The following is an 18,775-nucleotide window of genomic DNA, read 5'->3' as shown; positions in this document are numbered from 1 at the left end:
ACTTATCATATATGCATACGAATTAAATAAACACAATAATTATTCAAAATGCAATATAATATTACAGACGACATTCCTATTTGTACCAATTATTTTGGACTTGGCATATTCCCCGAACTAGTTACCTGGAGTCGGTTGGCCTTGGCAACAATTGACAAGTTTGTTTTCAAGACGCTGCGTGTGCGGTAAATGTTCACAGCAAAATGAGCCGACAAGTCCTTCAAGGTAATCATTTAACTTTAAAGCTGAATTTTTTTATAATAGTCATGAACAGTGATTTGGTTCTATTTTGTTATTGTTTTTATTTCTCAAAATGTCGACCACGAAAATTTATCTTTATGTCTTGACATAGTCATGCTACAGATCCAGTTGATGTGGCCCAGGAATGGAAGTTTGGCCATCAGGCGATTCATTTGTGTTGCTAGGAAAGAGGCACAATAGTCGCGTCTTCTTGCTGAAACTTTTGAGCTGCATTACTGTGAAAAAAAAAAAGAAAGAAAGAAAAAAAGAAAAAAGAAAAAAAGAAAATATGAATAGAATAAAACATTAAAAAAAACAACAACAAAAAACCCCAACAACAACAACAAATATGCTACATTCCAACTGAAAATGAATACAAAATCATAATTACTCTATCATTATTATAACACACACACACACACACACACACATGCACACATGCATGCACACACACACACGCACTCCATTTGTTTGACAAGAAAATGAATATAAATGAATTTGACAAAGAATCTGTACAAAGGCCAAACCCATACCAGTATCAGTATCAGTAGCTCAAGGAGGTGTCACTGCGTTCGGTCAAATCCATATACACCACACCACATCTGCCAAGCAGATGCCTGACCAGCAGCGTAACCCAACATGCTTAGTCAGGCCTTGAGAAAAAAAAGTAATAATAATAAAATAATATAAAATAATAATACAAAAATGATAATAACACCAAAAAAAATAAATAAATAAAATAAATAATAGTACAATGATAAAATGTTTGTGCTACTGTTGGTGTTTCAGTGTTTGAGCAGTACCAGAAGTCTCGCACACAGTTTGTGCAGACTGTTGCAGAGTTAGCTTCACGGCCACAAAACATTGAGACCCTGCAAAATGCTGGGGTCATGTCTCTGCTTCGTCCTCTTCTTCTGGACATTGTGCCCACCATCCAGCAGACAGCAGCTTTGGCACTAGGACGACTGGCCAACTATAATGATGATCTTGCAGAGGCAGTTGTGCGAGGAGATATTCTCCCACAGCTTGTCTATTCACTGGCTGAACAAAATGTGAGTGTATAAGACTGGACATGGTGTTTTTACTGCTGATTTTGTCTTCCTGAATCATATTTGTCTTCCCCTACTTACTATGTGCACATCCTGAACAGGTTGTACTCGATTACAGGTTACCAGTAGCAGATCAAATGACCTGACCTGACCTGATATGACACAATATGAAGAGGTTCTATGATGCCTTAAAAGAAGTCTATGGCCCCACATCCTCAGGATCATCCCCCTTCCTCAGTGCAGATGGGAATACCTTGATCACTGAGAAGGAGAAAATTCTCGAACGCTGGGCTGAGCACTTCAGCAGTGTCTTAAATCGCCCTTCCTCCATAAATGATGAAGCCATAGAACGTCTCCCACAAGTCCCCATCAATGAAGCACTGGACGATCCGCCAACACTTCTTGAGACCCAGAAAGCAATCCATCTGCTATCCAGTGGCAAAGCACCTGGCTCAGACTCCATACCAGCAGAGGTCTACAAGGATGGAGACACTGTGCTGACTGAGAAGCTCCATCAGCTGTACTCACTTATGTGGAAAGAAGAGACGATCCCCCAGGATTTCAAAGATGCATCTATCATTCACTTGTACAAGCGAAAGGGGAACCGGCAAGCCTGTGATAACCATCGGGGCATTTCCTTGCTCTCCATCGCAGGCAAGATACTTGCCAGGATCCTACTAAACCGCCTCACAGCACACCTTGACCAAGGTCATTTGCCTGAGAGCCAACATGGATTCCGGAAAGAGCGCGGAACCACCGACATGGTGTTTGCTGCAAAGCAGATGCAAGAGAAATGTCAGGAGCAAAATGCTGATCTGTTCTCCACCTGTGTCGACCTCACTAAGGCCTTCAACACCATGAGTAGAGAGGGACTGTGGAAAATCATGGCCAAGTACGGATGCCCTCGGAAATTTATTTCCTTGGTCAGCCAATTCCATGAAGGCATGCAGGCTCGAGTCCAGGACAGTGGCGAAACATCTGCTCCTTTTCCTGTCACAAATGGTGTCAAGCAAGGCTGTTCAGCCTCATGTTCTCTGCAATGCTTACTGATGCCTTCAGAGATGGCGATGTTGGAATCGGCCTAAAGTACCGAACAGATGGCAAGCTGTTTAACCTCAGAAGGCTTCAAGCAAAAAACGAAGGTCATGACAGACATCATCAGAGACTTCTTGTATGCTGATGATTGTGCCCTCAATGCTGGATCTGAAGCTGACATGCAACTCAGCGTCGACAAGTTTGCCACTGCCAGCAGGAACTTTGGCCTTACCATCAGCACGAGGAAAACTGAAGTTCTCTATCAGCCAGCCCCAGGGAAACCTCACGTTGAGCCCAACATCACAGTCAACGGTCAGAGACTCAGTGCGGTGGAGCGGTTCACATACCTTGGCAGCACACTGTCACGAAATGCGACCATCGACGATGAAGTGAACGTCAGGATTGCAAGAGCAAGCGCAACCTTTGGTAGGCTATGCAAATGTCTGGAACAGAAGAGACAGTAGTCTTGAGACCAAGCTAAAGGTCTACAGAGCAGTAGTTCTCCCCACACTACTGTATGCCTGCGAAACTTGGACAGTGTACCAACGACACGCCAAGAAGCTGAACCACTTCCACACAACATGCCTCAGGAAGCTACTGAACATCAAGTGGCAAGACAGGACCCCAGACACAGAGGTGCTTGCAAAAGCCACCCTCCCCAGCATCCTCACCATCCTGATGCAGTCCCAGCTTTGCTGGGCTGGACACGTGGCGCGCATGCCAGACCATCGGCTGCCCAAAAGGCTCTTCTATGGCGAGCTGCAACAAGGGAAGAGATCACACAGAGGTCAGAAGAAGCGCTTCAGAGATACTCTGAAAGTCTCTCTGAAAGCGTTTGATGTCAACCCTGACTCCTGGGAGGAATCTGCAGTGGACCGTGACAAATGGCACACTGCTGTGCACAAAGGTGCCAAGTTGTGCGAGGCCAACAGGACTGCTGCAGCTGTTCAGAAGAGGCAGGCCAGAAAGTCACGGGCAAACAAGCTCCCTGACAGTGATATGCCTGTCTTTGTCTGCCCCAACTGTCAGTGCACATTTTGTGCGCAGATAGATTCATGAGCATACCCCCCCCCCCACCACCACCCTCCCCCCATCCCCCAGCTGGATGACAACGATGGTCATCATCGATCTCGATGGACACACACCACCATGTGCACATCATGAGAAAATATGTGGTCATTGTTGTTTTGCTTCCTGTTGGTCCTTTCTAGTTGGAATTTTTCTTTTACTATTTTGTTTTACATTTGCATTTGTTTTTGTCATTTACATTCTTTTCAATGATTTATTGCCTGTCTTTTTATCCATTTTAGGGAGGACCAGGTTATTTTTATATGGATGAGAATGTGTGTGTGTGGATGGCGGTGTGGGTAGTGGTGGGGCAGGGTGCTTTGAAGAGTTGACATGTTTGGGGTTTTATGCCTTATTGTAATACATTCTGTTTTGTCAGCACATACGCAAACTATCTGTGCTCATTCCTTTGACATTCAAAGATGCTGTCAGGGATTGCATGATATCTGATTAGTCTTCCTGAATTTCATATGGATGCCACATGCATACACAAATAAACAAATGCGCTCAGACCTAAACAGACACATGTATTGCATTTTCAGAAAAGCACAGATGGATCAGCACATGATACGTTAAAATTGTCCAATAATCAAATAGTCAGTTTCATATTTTTTCATAACTTATCTGTCACTGGGTAAAAAGCAATAAGTATAAGACTTAACATGGGCATGTGTGCAGCGATTCTATAAGAAAGCAGCCGCATTTGTCCTGAGGGCTGTGGCCAAACATTCCCCTCAGCTGGCCCAGTCAGTGGTGGACTGCGGTGCCCTGGATGCTCTTGTCATTTGTCTGGAAGAGTTTGATCCTGGGGTCAAAGAGTCAGCTGCCTGGGCTCTCGGGTACATTGCACGCCATAATGCAGGTGAGCTGGGCAAATATTGGATACAAAATTACAAAAGATAAAAGAAAGAGAGTACTCACAGTAAGTGGCTGATTTTTGTGCATACTAAAATATGTGTGTGTGTAAACATACTGTTATGTGAGTTTGTGTGAAACAATAACAGTGATGGTTTATTCAGTTTTGCAAGCCATCTGGCCCATATGAACAGGAGAAATTCTTGAAGTTAGCAAAATGTAGGTGAGTGAAAACAGTTTTTGCTGCAAAAAAAAAAAAAAAAAAAAAATCATGTATACTTCAAAACTTGTGTGACAACACTTAAGGTTTGTTTTAAACAGTAGTTGTAATTAGTTTCACTTTCAAAGTTTCAAGTATGCATTTATATATACTGCTTCTTTGATTGTCAGTTTAGCTAACATGTTGGTACACAGTAACTGTACTTTAATATCTGATGGAAATCAATAGTAGTAAACATGAGATGACACAAATCTTCAATACATTGTCCATCACATTGTTTACAAAAAGGATCATAGATTTGTTGTGTGGTGTATGATTACTATTCAAGGATAACCGATTGCACTTAAGTAAACACAAAGCATGACAATGTTCACATGCATCCGCCTGACCAACATAGTCAAATCTATTTCAGTCAGTCAATCAATCAGTCAGTCAGTCAAATCAGTTTTATGTCCTCTTAAAACTTAAAGGAAACTTGGCTTGTGGGCAATAGGGTGATGTAAGACAGTTGGTCATTAAAATAATGTTTTGCATTCATAAAATTGTAAAAGTTATAGCACACTCAAAAAGAAAGAAATATAATACTTAAAACCACATATTAGTTACTTCTCTTTCACAAACTCTCCAACTTCTCCTCCTTCAGCCCCATTTGCCATCTTCCCACTCCACCCCCCAATACCCCTCCACTTTAAGCACCCCATGCACAGGTCCCATTCCTTACCATCTCTCACAACTCATACCTGTACTCCTCATATCATTTTGAAAGTCCAAATACACCAGTAATGCCACTTCTAGCTACCTCCTTAAAAAATAATGAAAGTATATTTCTCCCAAAAAAGGAGTTTCATCTAAATAAGTAAAACTGTTAACACATTGAGATACATATATTAAAAATTATTAACCATAATTGTAACGCATGCGTGCCCACCCACCCACACAGATACACATGCTCACACATGCACACATGTATATGTGTGTGCACATGCATACACACACACACGCACACACATACACTCTGTCAGTGATGAACAGACAGCAGCCAGATAAGTCTGGAAATGGCACTGAAAGGACTCATTGTGAAACATACATGCATATGCATACACATACACACACACTTGCGTCAGTGATAAACAGAGAGTAGGCAGTTGAGTCCAGAATTGTCACTGTAGGGACTCGATGTGGAGCACACACACACACACACACACACACACACACACACACACACACACATACACACACACTGTGTCAATGATGAACAGAAAGCAGCCAGATGAATCTGGTGGTGTCACTGAAGAGACTCATTGTGAAGTCATGTGGCTGTTGAGAGGAAGGAGTTCCTCATGCCATTGGCCTTGGCCGTGATAAACAGCAGTTGCTCAGATGAATCCCTCTTGAACTCAAAAGCAGTCAGCACCTGGTGGAGTTGGTGGCTGGCATCCACACAGATCCTCTGCAGTTTGCTGAGAGCAGCACCCTGGAACAGCATGTCCAGGGGTGTCAGAGCATCACTGTCGATAGAGGCCGCCCTGCCGATGACCTTCTCCAGCCTGTGTTGGCCTTCTTGCTCCTGCTTTGGTAGCACAGGTGATTTTGGTAGCACAGGTGATTGAAAGTCAGCACGTTCTGGATAGTGGACAGGTAGACGAGGTGAAGGGTCTAGGGGCTGACCTTAAACTGTCTCATCTTCTTCAGGAAGAAGAGTGTCTGATTAGTTTTCTTGCAGACAGCATCGACGTTGGGGGCCCAGTCAAGCCGGTCATTGATCAAGGTGCCCAGGTACTTGTCATGGTTGACCATCTCCTCAGGCTTGGCCCTGATAAAAATGGGGTTGAGTTGGGCTTGGACCTCCTGAAGTCAGCAACCAGTCCTTTTTTTTCTGCGCATTCAGTTCCAGGTAATTGCAGTCTCACCAATCAACCAGCTGCTCCACTGTGTGCCTGTAAGCTGCCTCATCATTCCTCAAGACCAGCCCAGACAGCGGTGTTGTCTGCAAAACTGACCAGCAGAGTGGAGTCGTTTTTGTTGTGGCAGTTGGCAGTGTAGAGTGTGAAGAGAGCTGGTGAGAGCATGCAGCCTTGTGGAGCTCCAGTTTTGGTAATTAGAGCTTTCGACATGGCTTGTCCAAATTCTCTGCATTCACTGGGTGAAGAAGCTGAAAAACCCGATGATTAGGACAGGGTTGACGTTCATGCTCGACAACATGTTGACAAAGAGGTTGGGTTGGATGGTGTTAAAAGTGCTGCTAAAATCAATTAAGATGATCCTGACATAAGAGGAAGGCTTGTCTAGGTTCTTGTAGACCTTATAAAGGATGGTCAGGACCACATCATCAGTGTATTGTGGGTGTATGCAAACTGAAGTGGATCCTGGTACTTTGCTGTCTTGGACCTCAACCTATGTAGGATAATCCTCTCAGCACACTTGAAGGGGATGGATGATAACACACAATAATCAGGGTAAGATGAGAGTGAGTCATGCAATTCTTGATCAAATGAGTCCATCAATCGCTGTTTTACCAGAGATAGAAAACAGGAAACATTCCCAGGGTCTTGCATTTCCCAAACATACCCAAAGCCATAGGCGCACAGCAGTGTTATTACTCACGTCTGCGAGACTGATCAGGTATTCGCAACATTTTGTAGCATTGTTTAGGATATCTGCTATTGGGTATAGAAAGAAGTCTGCATCAGTATTTCACAACATGAACATGCATTTCAGAGTAGATTTGAAATCTGCCACACCTCCTGGAGCAATATTGTTTTTAACATCTCTCCCAACTCCCAAAAGTTGCAAATTTTGATATGTACTCTTCCAATAGCATCATATTTCTGATAGCATATTTCATATAGCAGAACTGGTTTTACTTTTGTATCAAAGTTTGTGTGTGTGTGTGTGTGTGTGTGTGTGTGTGTGTGTGTGCGCGCGTGTGTGCGTGCGTGTATGTGTGTGTGCATGTGTGTATGTTTGTGTGTGTGTGTGTGTGTGTGTGCATGTGTGTGTGTGTGTGTGTGTGTGTGTGTGAGAGAGAGAGAGGCTATGGGCACATAGAGGTTAGTCACACAGAGTTTTCAATCGTTTATGTACAATAGGTACTGGAAAACATGTGTAGCCGGGTTGGCTACAATCTTCGTTGGGCTAGCTTAGCGGACAACTTTTATCTGCAATAAGTTCAATTGTGGCAGGTCCACTTCCTTTGCGTTAGCTGTGCTTGACTATGTATGTAGACATATGTATGTGTACATAACTACATGCATGTATATGAATGTGTATTGTGTGTGCGTGTGTTTATGTAAGTTTGTGCCTGCCTGTGTGTGTGTATGTGTTAGGGTAGCTGTTAGATACACATGTATGTTAAAATGTATGTATGCAGTGTGTGTGTGTATGTATGTGTGTGTATGTGTGTGTGTGTGCGTGTGTGTGTGTGTGTGTGTGTGTGTGTGTGTGTAGTCACATTTTGGTGTGTGTATGTAACATAGATATAATGTTTTATGTTAACAAAAGCGTTTTTGTAAAGCACCTAGAGCAGATTTCTGGATAGTGTGCTATATAAGTATCCATTATTATTATTATTATTAACTTTTGTGACTCGCCGAAGGTTACCAAGGAAGTTTGTAAATCGGTCACAAGTTATCTCCCTTTACAGGGAACTGTATGATTTTTCATCAATTTGTTAAATTATAAACACTTCCTTATAGATGAGATTATAGTGTTTATGTTATTGGACTTCAGAAAGATCATACTTCTCAACTGTAATGATATCATTTGGCCAGAAAGCCTATAACTCTTTTTAATTAGTATTTATGTGAATGAATTTTGGCGCAGTTTTCGGAATCCACTCAGTTGAAACATACAAAATACCTTCGTTTTCTATAAATCGATATAGCTGCCATGGAATTTAGATTGTGCATTAAAATGTAAATGATTAAGCTTTTTTCTCATTTACCGCTTTCCGTGTACACCTAAGTTATAGGCATGCGATGATACGAAATGCCTGACAGCATTTCAGCCCCACAAAACTATCTCTTCCTCAAGCCATTGGAATTCGTCAGTGCCGATTTGAGCAAAACATGTTTTTACAATACCTAGACATTTTTATAGCGTGTCTTGCAGATGTTTGCATTTCTGTCATCAATCTAATTCGTATCATACATGTGTAGTTGTGTTGTAGTTGGTTTAAATGAAGTATTTCATTGTCGATCACAAGTGCCAAAAGCACCACCAAGCGGTGCCGACACGGGAGCTGTCTGTTCAGTTTTCACTTGAATTTTGACATAAAAAATCTTTACTATAGAAGTAGATTCTATAGATGATTTTTATATAGTTGGAAATTTAGGATTTTCAGTTACTTAACTGTTACAATTATATTACATATCGCGACGTATTAATTGTTGTAATGTACAGAAATGATACTTGAACTCGTTAAAAGCTCGTTCATTCAGTGCCTCTTTTTGTTTACAGTTTTTAACTACATTATTTTTGTAGAAAATGGTTTAGCTTAAGAAAATGCTCATCTCTTGTAGTTTTGTGTGATATATAATATGTCTATGTTAGTTCCCCGAGCCGAAAGTCAGAAGCCGCTAAATTTGGTCAAACAAACACAAGCTTGGCTCCTCAAGGCTCGCGGAGGGCCGGTTTCGTGAGTCGCTTCACGGCGCTGGCTTTGCGGTTCGGCGGAACTGAATATAAGGAGTGAGCAAGTGCCAGACAAATAGAGAACTCTCCTGGCCTGGAAGAATGAGAAAATAAAAGAAGAAAACCAGTGCACTGCCTTCCCGAGTCTACCTTGCCTGGCTGCAGCTCTCTTCTGCAAACACCTTCTACCTGCCTTCACCTTCTCTAACACCACCTTACCACCCCATCACACATGAAAAAGAAGAGAAGAAGACAGTGCCCAGAAAAGGCAAACAAATCCGTGTCACAAGTACAATGTCATGATTAACAGTGTTCTGTATGTTCAGAAATAAGGCAGAATTTGTTTTTCTTACATTTGTGGTTCACTCATTACTAACTAGCGTGTAAAGTAAGCTACCAACTAACAGAAATTCAGTCTGTTGATTTTCCTTTCAGAAAAATATGGGTTATGTAGACCTTCTTACAGTAGTTTGTGAGCTAGAACTTTTTGTTAATCATTACCCTCCACAACCCAAAACCGCCTGACAAATAAGAAGCACAAGCCAAAACAACGCCTGACACTTAAACTGATCATATCTTGTATTGATCTAGCAGCTCATTGTAATGAATGAGGATTTGAACATCATCCATGGAACATACTAAGACACTTCAAATACATTCGAACAACAGATCAGTGAGTGGAGATGACAAACTGAGATTACTGGGTCAGACTTTACGTCACTGACTGACCTATAGTTTTAAAAGCCCATGAGCACATCATGTCAACATGAGGGAAAGTTAGATCAACATAACCCAAGTTAACAACCTTAAATGCACATAGCAATGTGTCAAAATCTAAACAAAGCAATCAGCACATAACACAATGTTTACTCACAGCAAACTTTAAGCAGCTGAGATGTGTGCCATGAACTGCAGGTGTGTGTGAGATCATCACCTGTGAAACTGACCAGTGCTCAATACTTGTCATGCTATTTATGCTGACCATGCATGCTACAAAGAGAGCACCTGGGTGGTTATACATTGAATCAGTACTAACCGAGTCATCATTCACCAAAATTGTGTTTGCTGCTAGTTGTTGAGGGACACATTTTTAAAGTATCTCTGAACCAGTTCACGTCAGCAAAACCTTTTCAATGAATATAAAATAAAATGTTGATTAGTAAGGATCAGTTACAAAAATTAAGAAAAGTCACTCCTAACCAAGGCTCACAATTGAGCTCACAGCTGAAAATTGGTGATTGTGTTGAATCAGCTTAGCATAGGCAAACGCTGCTCTAGCAGTATAAAAGATTCAGTTCTTTCAGATCTGATGAAAGAGTTAATTACCAAATTATGAAGCACCACAAACACACATTTCAATCAGCCAAACAGAAAAGTGATACTTGTTGCGTGAAGTGATTGATGTTAAGTGTTGACAATTAAGATCTGCTTTGTATCATTTAAATGCCTGATCCATTTTCATCTGAAAATTATAAGTGTGGTTTTCAGTGTTCCAGCAGACAATCACATATCAACAATTAGAGTTTAGGAATATGTGACAAAGAACTAAAGTGTTAAGTGTTGTAACTTTGATCAGCATCAGAATATCATTTTAGCTGACGGAAGATTAGATTAACTTTCGCTGGCTATCGTGGGTCATACACAACCTAGAAGGGTACAAAAATGCAAATATCCCAGCCAATTCTTAATATTTTTCTATGAAATTTCAGAAATGCTTCCAACAACTAAAAGGCCAACTTTTGCCAAAAATATGAAAAAAATTCATTAATTAGTTAATGAGTAATTAAAGGTGGTGTTTTAACTACACACGGACACTTGGGTCGTGTATGACCCATATGCTTTTTAAAGCCAGACACGGTTGTACAAAAACGTATGAAATAAACTTGAAGTTTATGGCTTTCTGTGACATGGTATGCAAAGATATTGGACTAAACATGTCTAAAAAGGTCATTTTGTGCAATTTGTCGTGACAGTTTCCATGGAAACGAATCCAAAATGGCCGACAAAACAAAAAAATTAAAAGCTTAGAACTTTGGTACCTTTATAGATACGTTATTTCTGTTTGTTTTATTTGATTTATTTGTATTTGTTCTTTATTATAGTGCAGTGGTATTTTGGAATTTGAATAAATACATTTATTATTATTTTTTTGTTGAAATGTGTATAAATTCCTTGACATAATTTTTTTCAAATGAGTGTATATTCATTTTTTTACTTGTACTATACAAACCACTGCACTATAGTAAAGATGAATACATAAAGAAAGTACCAAGTTTGAACATGCGATCTTTTAAAGTTTTTGAGCATTAGCATTTTGAAAAATGGTATTATGAGGACAAAACACAAAACTGAGAAAACAGGAAAAGAAAGAGATGTGCTTGTACTCACAAGAAATCACACATGTTGATGCTGTTTGAAGCTTTATTTAAGTGAATATAGTACCCAGGTGAAACGTACTCTAAAGATTAGATGTTGAAGAAGCACATTATGCGAAAAAACGAAAATCACAAAAAATCATGATTTTGGTCAAAATTTCACTACCATGTCTGGCCTTAAAGAGGAAAAAACATGGTCATCCCTCGAAAGCTTGTGTGGGTCATGCACGAACCATACCATTTGAATAGTGATTTCAGAAGGTTTAATTTGCAATTAGTGAAGGAAAATAAAGAAGTTTTACTTTAAATAGCCTCACTACCCCACTACTCTCCCACTACCCCCCCCCCCTCCCCCCAAACCCCGTCCCTATCGCCTGTCTTCAGCTATAACCCCCTTCCATCCCTTTCTCTAACAGCATGTACCTGTGTGACTGAATATCTTTGATTGTGCGTGTATAGGATGCTATGAGTCATCTCTCTCTCTCTCCCTCTGTCTCGCTGTCTGTCTGTCTGTCTGTCTCTCTCTGTCTCAGTCTCTCTCTATCTCTATCTATCTATCTCTGTGTGCATAAGTAGGGTTTGTATGTATGTGCATGTGGTGTTATACGTTTGTGTGTGTGATCAGTTGTTTGTGCGTGTGTGTGAGCATGTGTGTGTGTGTATGTGGGTGTGTGTGAATGCGTGAGCATGTGTTTCTTCTGAGTGTATGTGTTTGTGTGAGTCTGTGTGTGCGTGTGTGAGCGCATGTGTGTGAAATAAGTTGTTACGATATGTTTTCCTTTTCTATATTTTGTTATAAGCTTTGGAGGAATATACAGGTTTTTGTCTCTTTACAAAGTATGGGTTGTGCACAACCCACACAAGCTTTGGAGGAATATACAGGTTTTTGTCTCCAAAAGGTATGGGTCATGGACGACCCACATGAGCTTCTGTGTGTAGTCAAAAGGGGGTGGGGGTGGGGGGGGGGGTTAGGGGAGTGGGGTGATGGGGGGTGGGCGGGGGGTGGGGTGGGGGGGGGACCACATACACATCTGTAATTTAAAAGAAAGGAAGATGGTTCATATGATAAAAACATATGTTTTGTACAACAGAACTGGCACAGGCAGTGGTGGACGCAGGAGCAGTGCCTTTGCTGGTGCTGTGTATTCAGGAACCAGAGCTGTCTCTGAAGAGAATTGCTGCCTCTGCTCTCAGTGACATCTGCAAGCATTCCCCAGAGCTTGCTCAGACAGTGGTGGATGCTGGTGCCATCGCCCATTTGGCCCAGATGATCCTCAATCCTGATGCCAAACTGAAGGTGGACAAAGGCTAACACTTGTAAACAATTGTCAAGAGATAGAGGTTATATCTGCACCCTAGAGTCACTGCTAAGAAAAACGTTAACTTTCTTGCTGGCTAAATATTTTGATAGGTAAAGAAGATATTAGATATTGAATGAATAAATGCGATATCATCTTCCTCTTTCAAAATTTCTCAGCTTTACTCATTATTTTCAACATAGATTTGTTACACAAATGTATGGCATTGCTAAAAATATAAAATCAGTGTTACCATTTCAGTGTGTACATGCAGGTACAGATATGTATATGTGTATTTGATTATAAAATCTTAGCTGAGGCACACCAAAGATAAAAAAGAAAAAAATACATAGCATATTATTATGTTTGAAAATAAACGATATCTCCTTAAAACAATATAAACATGACAAGAACTGTTGTCAGGATGTACATTGACATTCCTTTATCTGTTTGCAGCGTCAGGTATTCTCAGCTTTAAGTCAGATTGCAAAACACTCTGTGGACCTGGCAGAAATGGTGGTAGAGGCAGAGATATTCCCAGCCATTCTCACCTGTCTGAAGGATCCTGATGAATATGTCAAGAAGAATGTTGCCACACTCATAAGGGAGATTGCCAAACACACACCAGAGGTATGTCTATTCACCTGGTTGTATATGTTTAAGATTCTATATTTTGTTTCTTTCCTTTACCAGTCAGTCCTCCTCCCATTGACACAATTTCTAGCTCCATCCATGCTATGTTTTGAGACATAAACATATATTAATCTATATGTACAGACTTTTTTCAGACTTTAAGAGATGCTTTTTTGACTACCAGTACCTTTATCAGTGTTTTTTATGCATTTAGAATGACACTTGGATGATTAATTGTTTGTTTTTGTGGGTTTTGTTTTTTCCTAATGGCATTGAAAGAAGTGGGGATAGAATCTGTTTTGGACTCAGTTATTGTTTTCCTTTAGTCTGGAAGTGAAGGGCAAGAATGTGAAGATTGTGTTCAGTTTAATGGATATTAATGATTAAAAGTTGTGTTGTTCCAGTTGGCTCAGCTGATTGTGAATGCTGGTGGAGTAGCTGCTGTGGTGGACTATGTTGGAGAATGTAAAGGAAATGTACGGCTGCCAGGAATCATGATGTTGGGCTATGTAGCAGCACACTCTGAGAACCTTGCCATGGCTGTCATTGTCTCCAAGGTGAAATGACTGTTGGCAGATGTCTTGTTAATGTCTAAATATATGCATTCATATTTTTTTGCATAATTAAATTTGCATTGGCTTTCTTATTTTGTTTTTCTTTGAGAATTTAAACTCTGTGATATGTGTGGTTTAAACTGTTACATTTTATGTGATTAGTAATACTGAATCACATTACAACAGAAAACTTGACACTAGGAATAAAATCAAGAAATAATGTTGACCGTTTTGGCTGACAGTCAAAATTCAGGATTAGGATTGACATTTCTCTGTTTATTTCAACAAAAGCAGACTGAACCTGGTAAATCATGGAACAAAAATACCCTACAATTTCTTGTTAATGAATCTGTTTTAATTTCTTGGTGCAGAGTTTAAAGACATTTTGAAACCTGCATCGTGTGCAACTTTGAATGGGCCTTACATTCTCCTGACACTGTTGCAGTGTTTTTGTTGTTATTGTCAGAATATCATATCTTCTTCAGGTGTGGAAATATGAAATGACAAGGAAAGACATAAACAGCAAATGTGTAAAATGAAACTAGTGAAATTAGAATAGCGACTAGTTTATCTGTTTATGGACACAGGGTGTAGTTCAGCTGGCCATCGCTCTGTCAGAAGAAGGGGAGGATCACATCCAGGCAGCAGCAGCCTGGGCCTTGGGTCAGGTTGGACGACACACACCTGAGCATGCCAAGGCAGTGGCTGTGGCAAATGTTCTGCCCAAACTCCTACATTGCTACCTGAGGGCTGATGCTTCAGAAGATCTGCAAACAAAGGTATGGCATCATGTGTTGCTTTTGTGCCATGTACTGAGTGTGTGTGTGTGTGTGTGTGTGTGTGTGTGTGTGTGTGTGTGACAAAGAGTGGTGTTGATTTCAACAACAAAAAATAGCTGGATTTGTGTGTGTGTGTGTGTGTGTGACAAAGAGTGGTGTTGATTTCAACAACAAAAAATAGCTGGATTTGTGGAAAGGTGATTTAAGGGTGAGGTTAGAGAAAAGTTCAATTAAGTTTTTAAAATACATGTCTTGTTTTTGTCAGCCTGATGTGCCTGATTCAGAATTGCAATAAATATTTGATGCAAATGATCAGAATTTTCAAACATAAAAATTATACTGGCAGAAATCATGTGAGGCAATATACTAATTAGCAGTCATTCGGATGAGACGATAAACGGAGGACCCGTGTGCAGCATGCACTTAGCGCACGTAAAAGAACCCACGGCAACAAAAGGGTTGTTCCTGGCGAAATTGTGCAGAAAAATCCACTTCGATAGGAAAAAACAAATAAAACTGCACGCAGGAAAAAATACAAAAAAAAGGGTGGCGCTGAAGTGTAGCGACGCGCTCTCCCTGGGGAGAGCAGCCGGAATTTCACACAGAGAAATCTGTTGTGATAAAATGAAATACAAAATACAAATACAAAATACAAAATTACTATGTATTTAATTTTGTTTTGGTTATTAAATCTGTTATAAGCAAAATAAGACCAGAAAAATACACATAGCCATTTGATTGTTGCATACATTGGGAAGCATTAATCATCATAAGCAACAGAGTTTGAATCATTTGTATGGGAACGATTCCTGCAATGCAGAAATGTCCATGATGCAGCTGTGGGAAGTGTAATTAATTGCAGTTGCTTATAGAGGTTACTTATGTGTTGTCCCAACCAGAGCAAAAAGGCACTGAAGAACATCCTACAAAAATGTGTGTATCTGCCTGCACTGGAGCCTCTCCTGCATGACGCTCCTCCCAACATCCTCAAACACGTGGTGGGACAGTTCAGCAAGGTGCTGCCTCATGACTCCAAAGCACGACGTCTGTTTGTAACCAGCAGTGGCCTCAAGAAAATCCAGGAAATCAAAGCAGACCCAGGTTCTGCACTGGCCGAGTATATCAACACCATCAACAATTGCTACCCAGAGGAAATTGTCAAGTAAGCATGATTTATTTGAAGGTTTCAAGTAAAGGGATAAGTGCTCTGGCAATTTTGTGTTAGGTAGGGGTAATTTGGAGGAGTGAGAGAGGGGAGAAGTGTACGGGATATTTAAAACAAAATCATGTTTGAGTGACAGCCTTTCAAATTCTGTATGTCTCTGTGGCTAAGGTAGTTTTGAACATTGTATTTTTTCAACACCACAAACACCAGGATTGAGGTGCACCACATCTTTGCTGAACAATGGGAGGAAATCTTTTCACTGGAGCTGTTTTCAAAGCCACAGGCACCAGTTCTTGTTTGGAAAATGGCATATTCTCCTCGTGTGTGGCCTCTTGGTAACGTAACATCAATAGTTCCGTATGGACTGTAACAGATGAACCCTGGTATTGTTTTATATGGGGGACTTGGAATAAGTGTTGTAGGAATAATGCCACTGAAACAGTACAGATGATGGGGCAGAAAAAAAGACACAAAAAATCTGCATAATCTAAAAATTCACAAGCACCATGTGGATTTAGAATGGATATTTTATATTGTGCCAATGCTAATGTTTAAGGCTGAGTATTTTTTTACATAAGGATACCATCAAGAATGGACAACTTAAAATCAATTTTAGAATTTTGTTTGAAGTCTGAAGGTATATATATATATATATATGTGTGTGTGTGTGTGTGTGTGTGTGTGTGTGTGTGTGTGTGTCTTTTTAATTGACTGATGTTTTCTTCTTGGTTAAATATAAATATGTTCAGCTGTTATCTGTGTTTTTAAAACTGTTTGTTTGAATTGATATGTACAAAATTGTATATTCTTTTTGTGCAGATATTATTCACCTGGTTATTCCGATGCTTTGCTGGAGAGAGTGGAGCAGTTCCAACCCAAAGCCTGAATCTGTTTTCCTATCTTGACCATGATGTCTTCACAAGACTAAAAACACTGAGAAACAACAATGCATATTGCTGTTGACACAGACTTTCAGATGTGTTGGTGTGACATTATTATCAGCCTTTGATTAATTCCCCATCTATCTTTTTGGAGTAATGATTCAGCTTTGTAGATTCTTCTCTAGATTTTCTTTAAATCATTCTTTGGAACAGCACTAAAAGAAAGATTTTGAAATTCTTATACAGATATGCTGGATCAGGATTACTGAGTAGCAGCAACAATCAATATTATTGTCATTAACAAAAGAAGAGTATGATGATGAAGATATGTCACCAAAAAAGAAAGAGTGCACACAACAACACATGAGAGTGTATCTGTTTACTGAAATTGTATGCATTAAATTTTGACACTTTGGACATATATTGCTTGTTTGTCTTCCCTGAGTTCCTCCTTTCCCCCCAATTTCCCCATCTTTATGCATTTTGTGTTGTTTCCATTTATTTGATTTAAAAAAACCATTCTATATGCACACATATGTTTTGAAGTGCCTCAGTTCCTCCTTTACTTGATTATCTATGTGTGTCTGTGTGTGTGTGCATAATTATGTAGGTGAATGCTTGTGAACTACAGCTACCAGCATGCAATGGTCAGCACAATAATACAAAACCCTTGTCTTATGTACTCACCCCCACTGTTCTAAAAATACATGGATAGCTCATTGGCCAGGAAAGCTGAAGCCAACTGGACGCCATATTATTTCTAGTATCCGGCCGTCAGTCCATTGACATGTTGTCTGCTAACTGGTGGTAGTTTCTGAACTGTAACCATGTATCTTCGATGAAATCATGTTATGCTTGCCCCCATGACATGCTAAATGTTGTGTCTTGATTGAAATCTGCCAATGGTTTATCTACCAAGTTACTGCAGGAAAACAGTGCAGTGAAACGTGGTGCAAACTTGCAGTGGAGACACACACAGGAATGTCAGCTTAAATAACGCTGTGAGCAAGTGAAAACTTGCCGTGAAACCAGCTGAGCATTCGGCTACACATATGAAGTCACCGCTTCGCGCTATAGTGACACAAGAAGCAAAATGGCTGATTGAACACTTCCACTGGCTTCAGTTAGCAAAGGGGCTCAAAGAAGGCATGCGCTATCCATGTATTTTTAGAGCAGTGACTCACCCCAAGCTTCTTTGTAAAACCAGGGAAATGTAATTTAAGGAACAAAGAGAAAATCTGTTATTTACTAGTAATGGCTATTAATATTTATGATGATGGTGTGCAATGAAATAATGCATCTTTATTCACCCAGAAGTTAAGCATAGCTATTTTGTTAAAAAAAAAAAACAACCCACACATTGCAAATGGCTGTGTCAACATAGCAAACTGGTTTTATCTGGAAATGTGAGGCAAACTGTGAATTATGTGGAAGAAAAAAAACTGAAAAAAGAAAGAAAAGGTTCATAGTTAATTTCACAATTTGCCTTTCGGAGGATGGAAGCTTGTGATTTTTAATGCAACTATTTTTAATAATAAAGTATGTACAATTGTTCAGTTGAAGATATACATTCAGTGTGAGAGACTTGTGACATAGTTTCTGGTGATAGCCCATGATATAAAGGTGAGTCTGTGCATTCTGAGTTCTAGTGGATCTGTCTGTGACTCACAAGTTCTTTTTAAAAAAATTTTTTTTCATAAAAGAACATTTTAAAACTGATGTGGGAGAGCTACAAGCTGCACTCCTCCTCTCTCCAGCACTGATGTTTCAATATCTGGGTTGACACTCTTGTTTCAAATTTGTTGACTTGATTCATTTTTGTTACACTCTTCATGGTCCAATTGCTGTTTCGTGTTTCAAGCTACTTTGTGGATATTCTGCCGTAGTGAAGGTGTTTTTATACAGTATACCATCTCTAAAATGCTTTGGGTATTCCCCTTGATTTGTTTGTCCATTAAGAGTACTCCAGACCTGCCTACCATTACAAGTAT

The 18,775-nt window shown here is 40.1% G+C and overlaps 1 protein-coding gene across 1 annotated transcript; it reads left to right on the top strand.

Moving 5' to 3' along the window:
- The first annotated feature begins 117 nt into the window (after positions 1-117).
- On the top strand, positions 118-17,205 carry LOC143297260 (sperm-associated antigen 6). The gene is made up of 9 exons (XM_076609506.1): positions 118-225; positions 1,030-1,292; positions 4,071-4,254; positions 12,566-12,771; positions 13,229-13,402; positions 13,810-13,962; positions 14,547-14,738; positions 15,638-15,900; positions 16,723-17,205. Exons 1-9 carry the CDS (start codon positions 204-206, stop codon positions 16,787-16,789), a joined length of 1,524 nt encoding a protein of 507 aa, XP_076465621.1. The 5' UTR covers positions 118-203; the 3' UTR covers positions 16,790-17,205.
- The last annotated feature ends 1,570 nt before the right edge of the window (positions 17,206-18,775 follow it).

Source organism: Babylonia areolata, chromosome 2 (assembly GCF_041734735.1).
Source record: "Babylonia areolata isolate BAREFJ2019XMU chromosome 2, ASM4173473v1, whole genome shotgun sequence".
NCBI classification, from domain to species: domain Eukaryota; kingdom Metazoa; phylum Mollusca; class Gastropoda; order Neogastropoda; family Buccinidae; genus Babylonia; species Babylonia areolata.
This window is presented reverse-complemented; position numbering and strand designations above follow the sequence as displayed.

Coding starts and splice junctions, on each gene's coding strand:
- LOC143297260 (XM_076609506.1), top strand. CDS start 204: ATGAGCCGACAAGTCCTTCAAG. Junction 13,403..13,809: donor TTGCCAAACACACACCAGAG/GTATGTCTATTC, acceptor GTGTTGTTCCAG/TTGGCTCAGCTGATTGTGAA. Junction 13,963..14,546: donor TGGCTGTCATTGTCTCCAAG/GTGAAATGACTG, acceptor TTATGGACACAG/GGTGTAGTTCAGCTGGCCAT.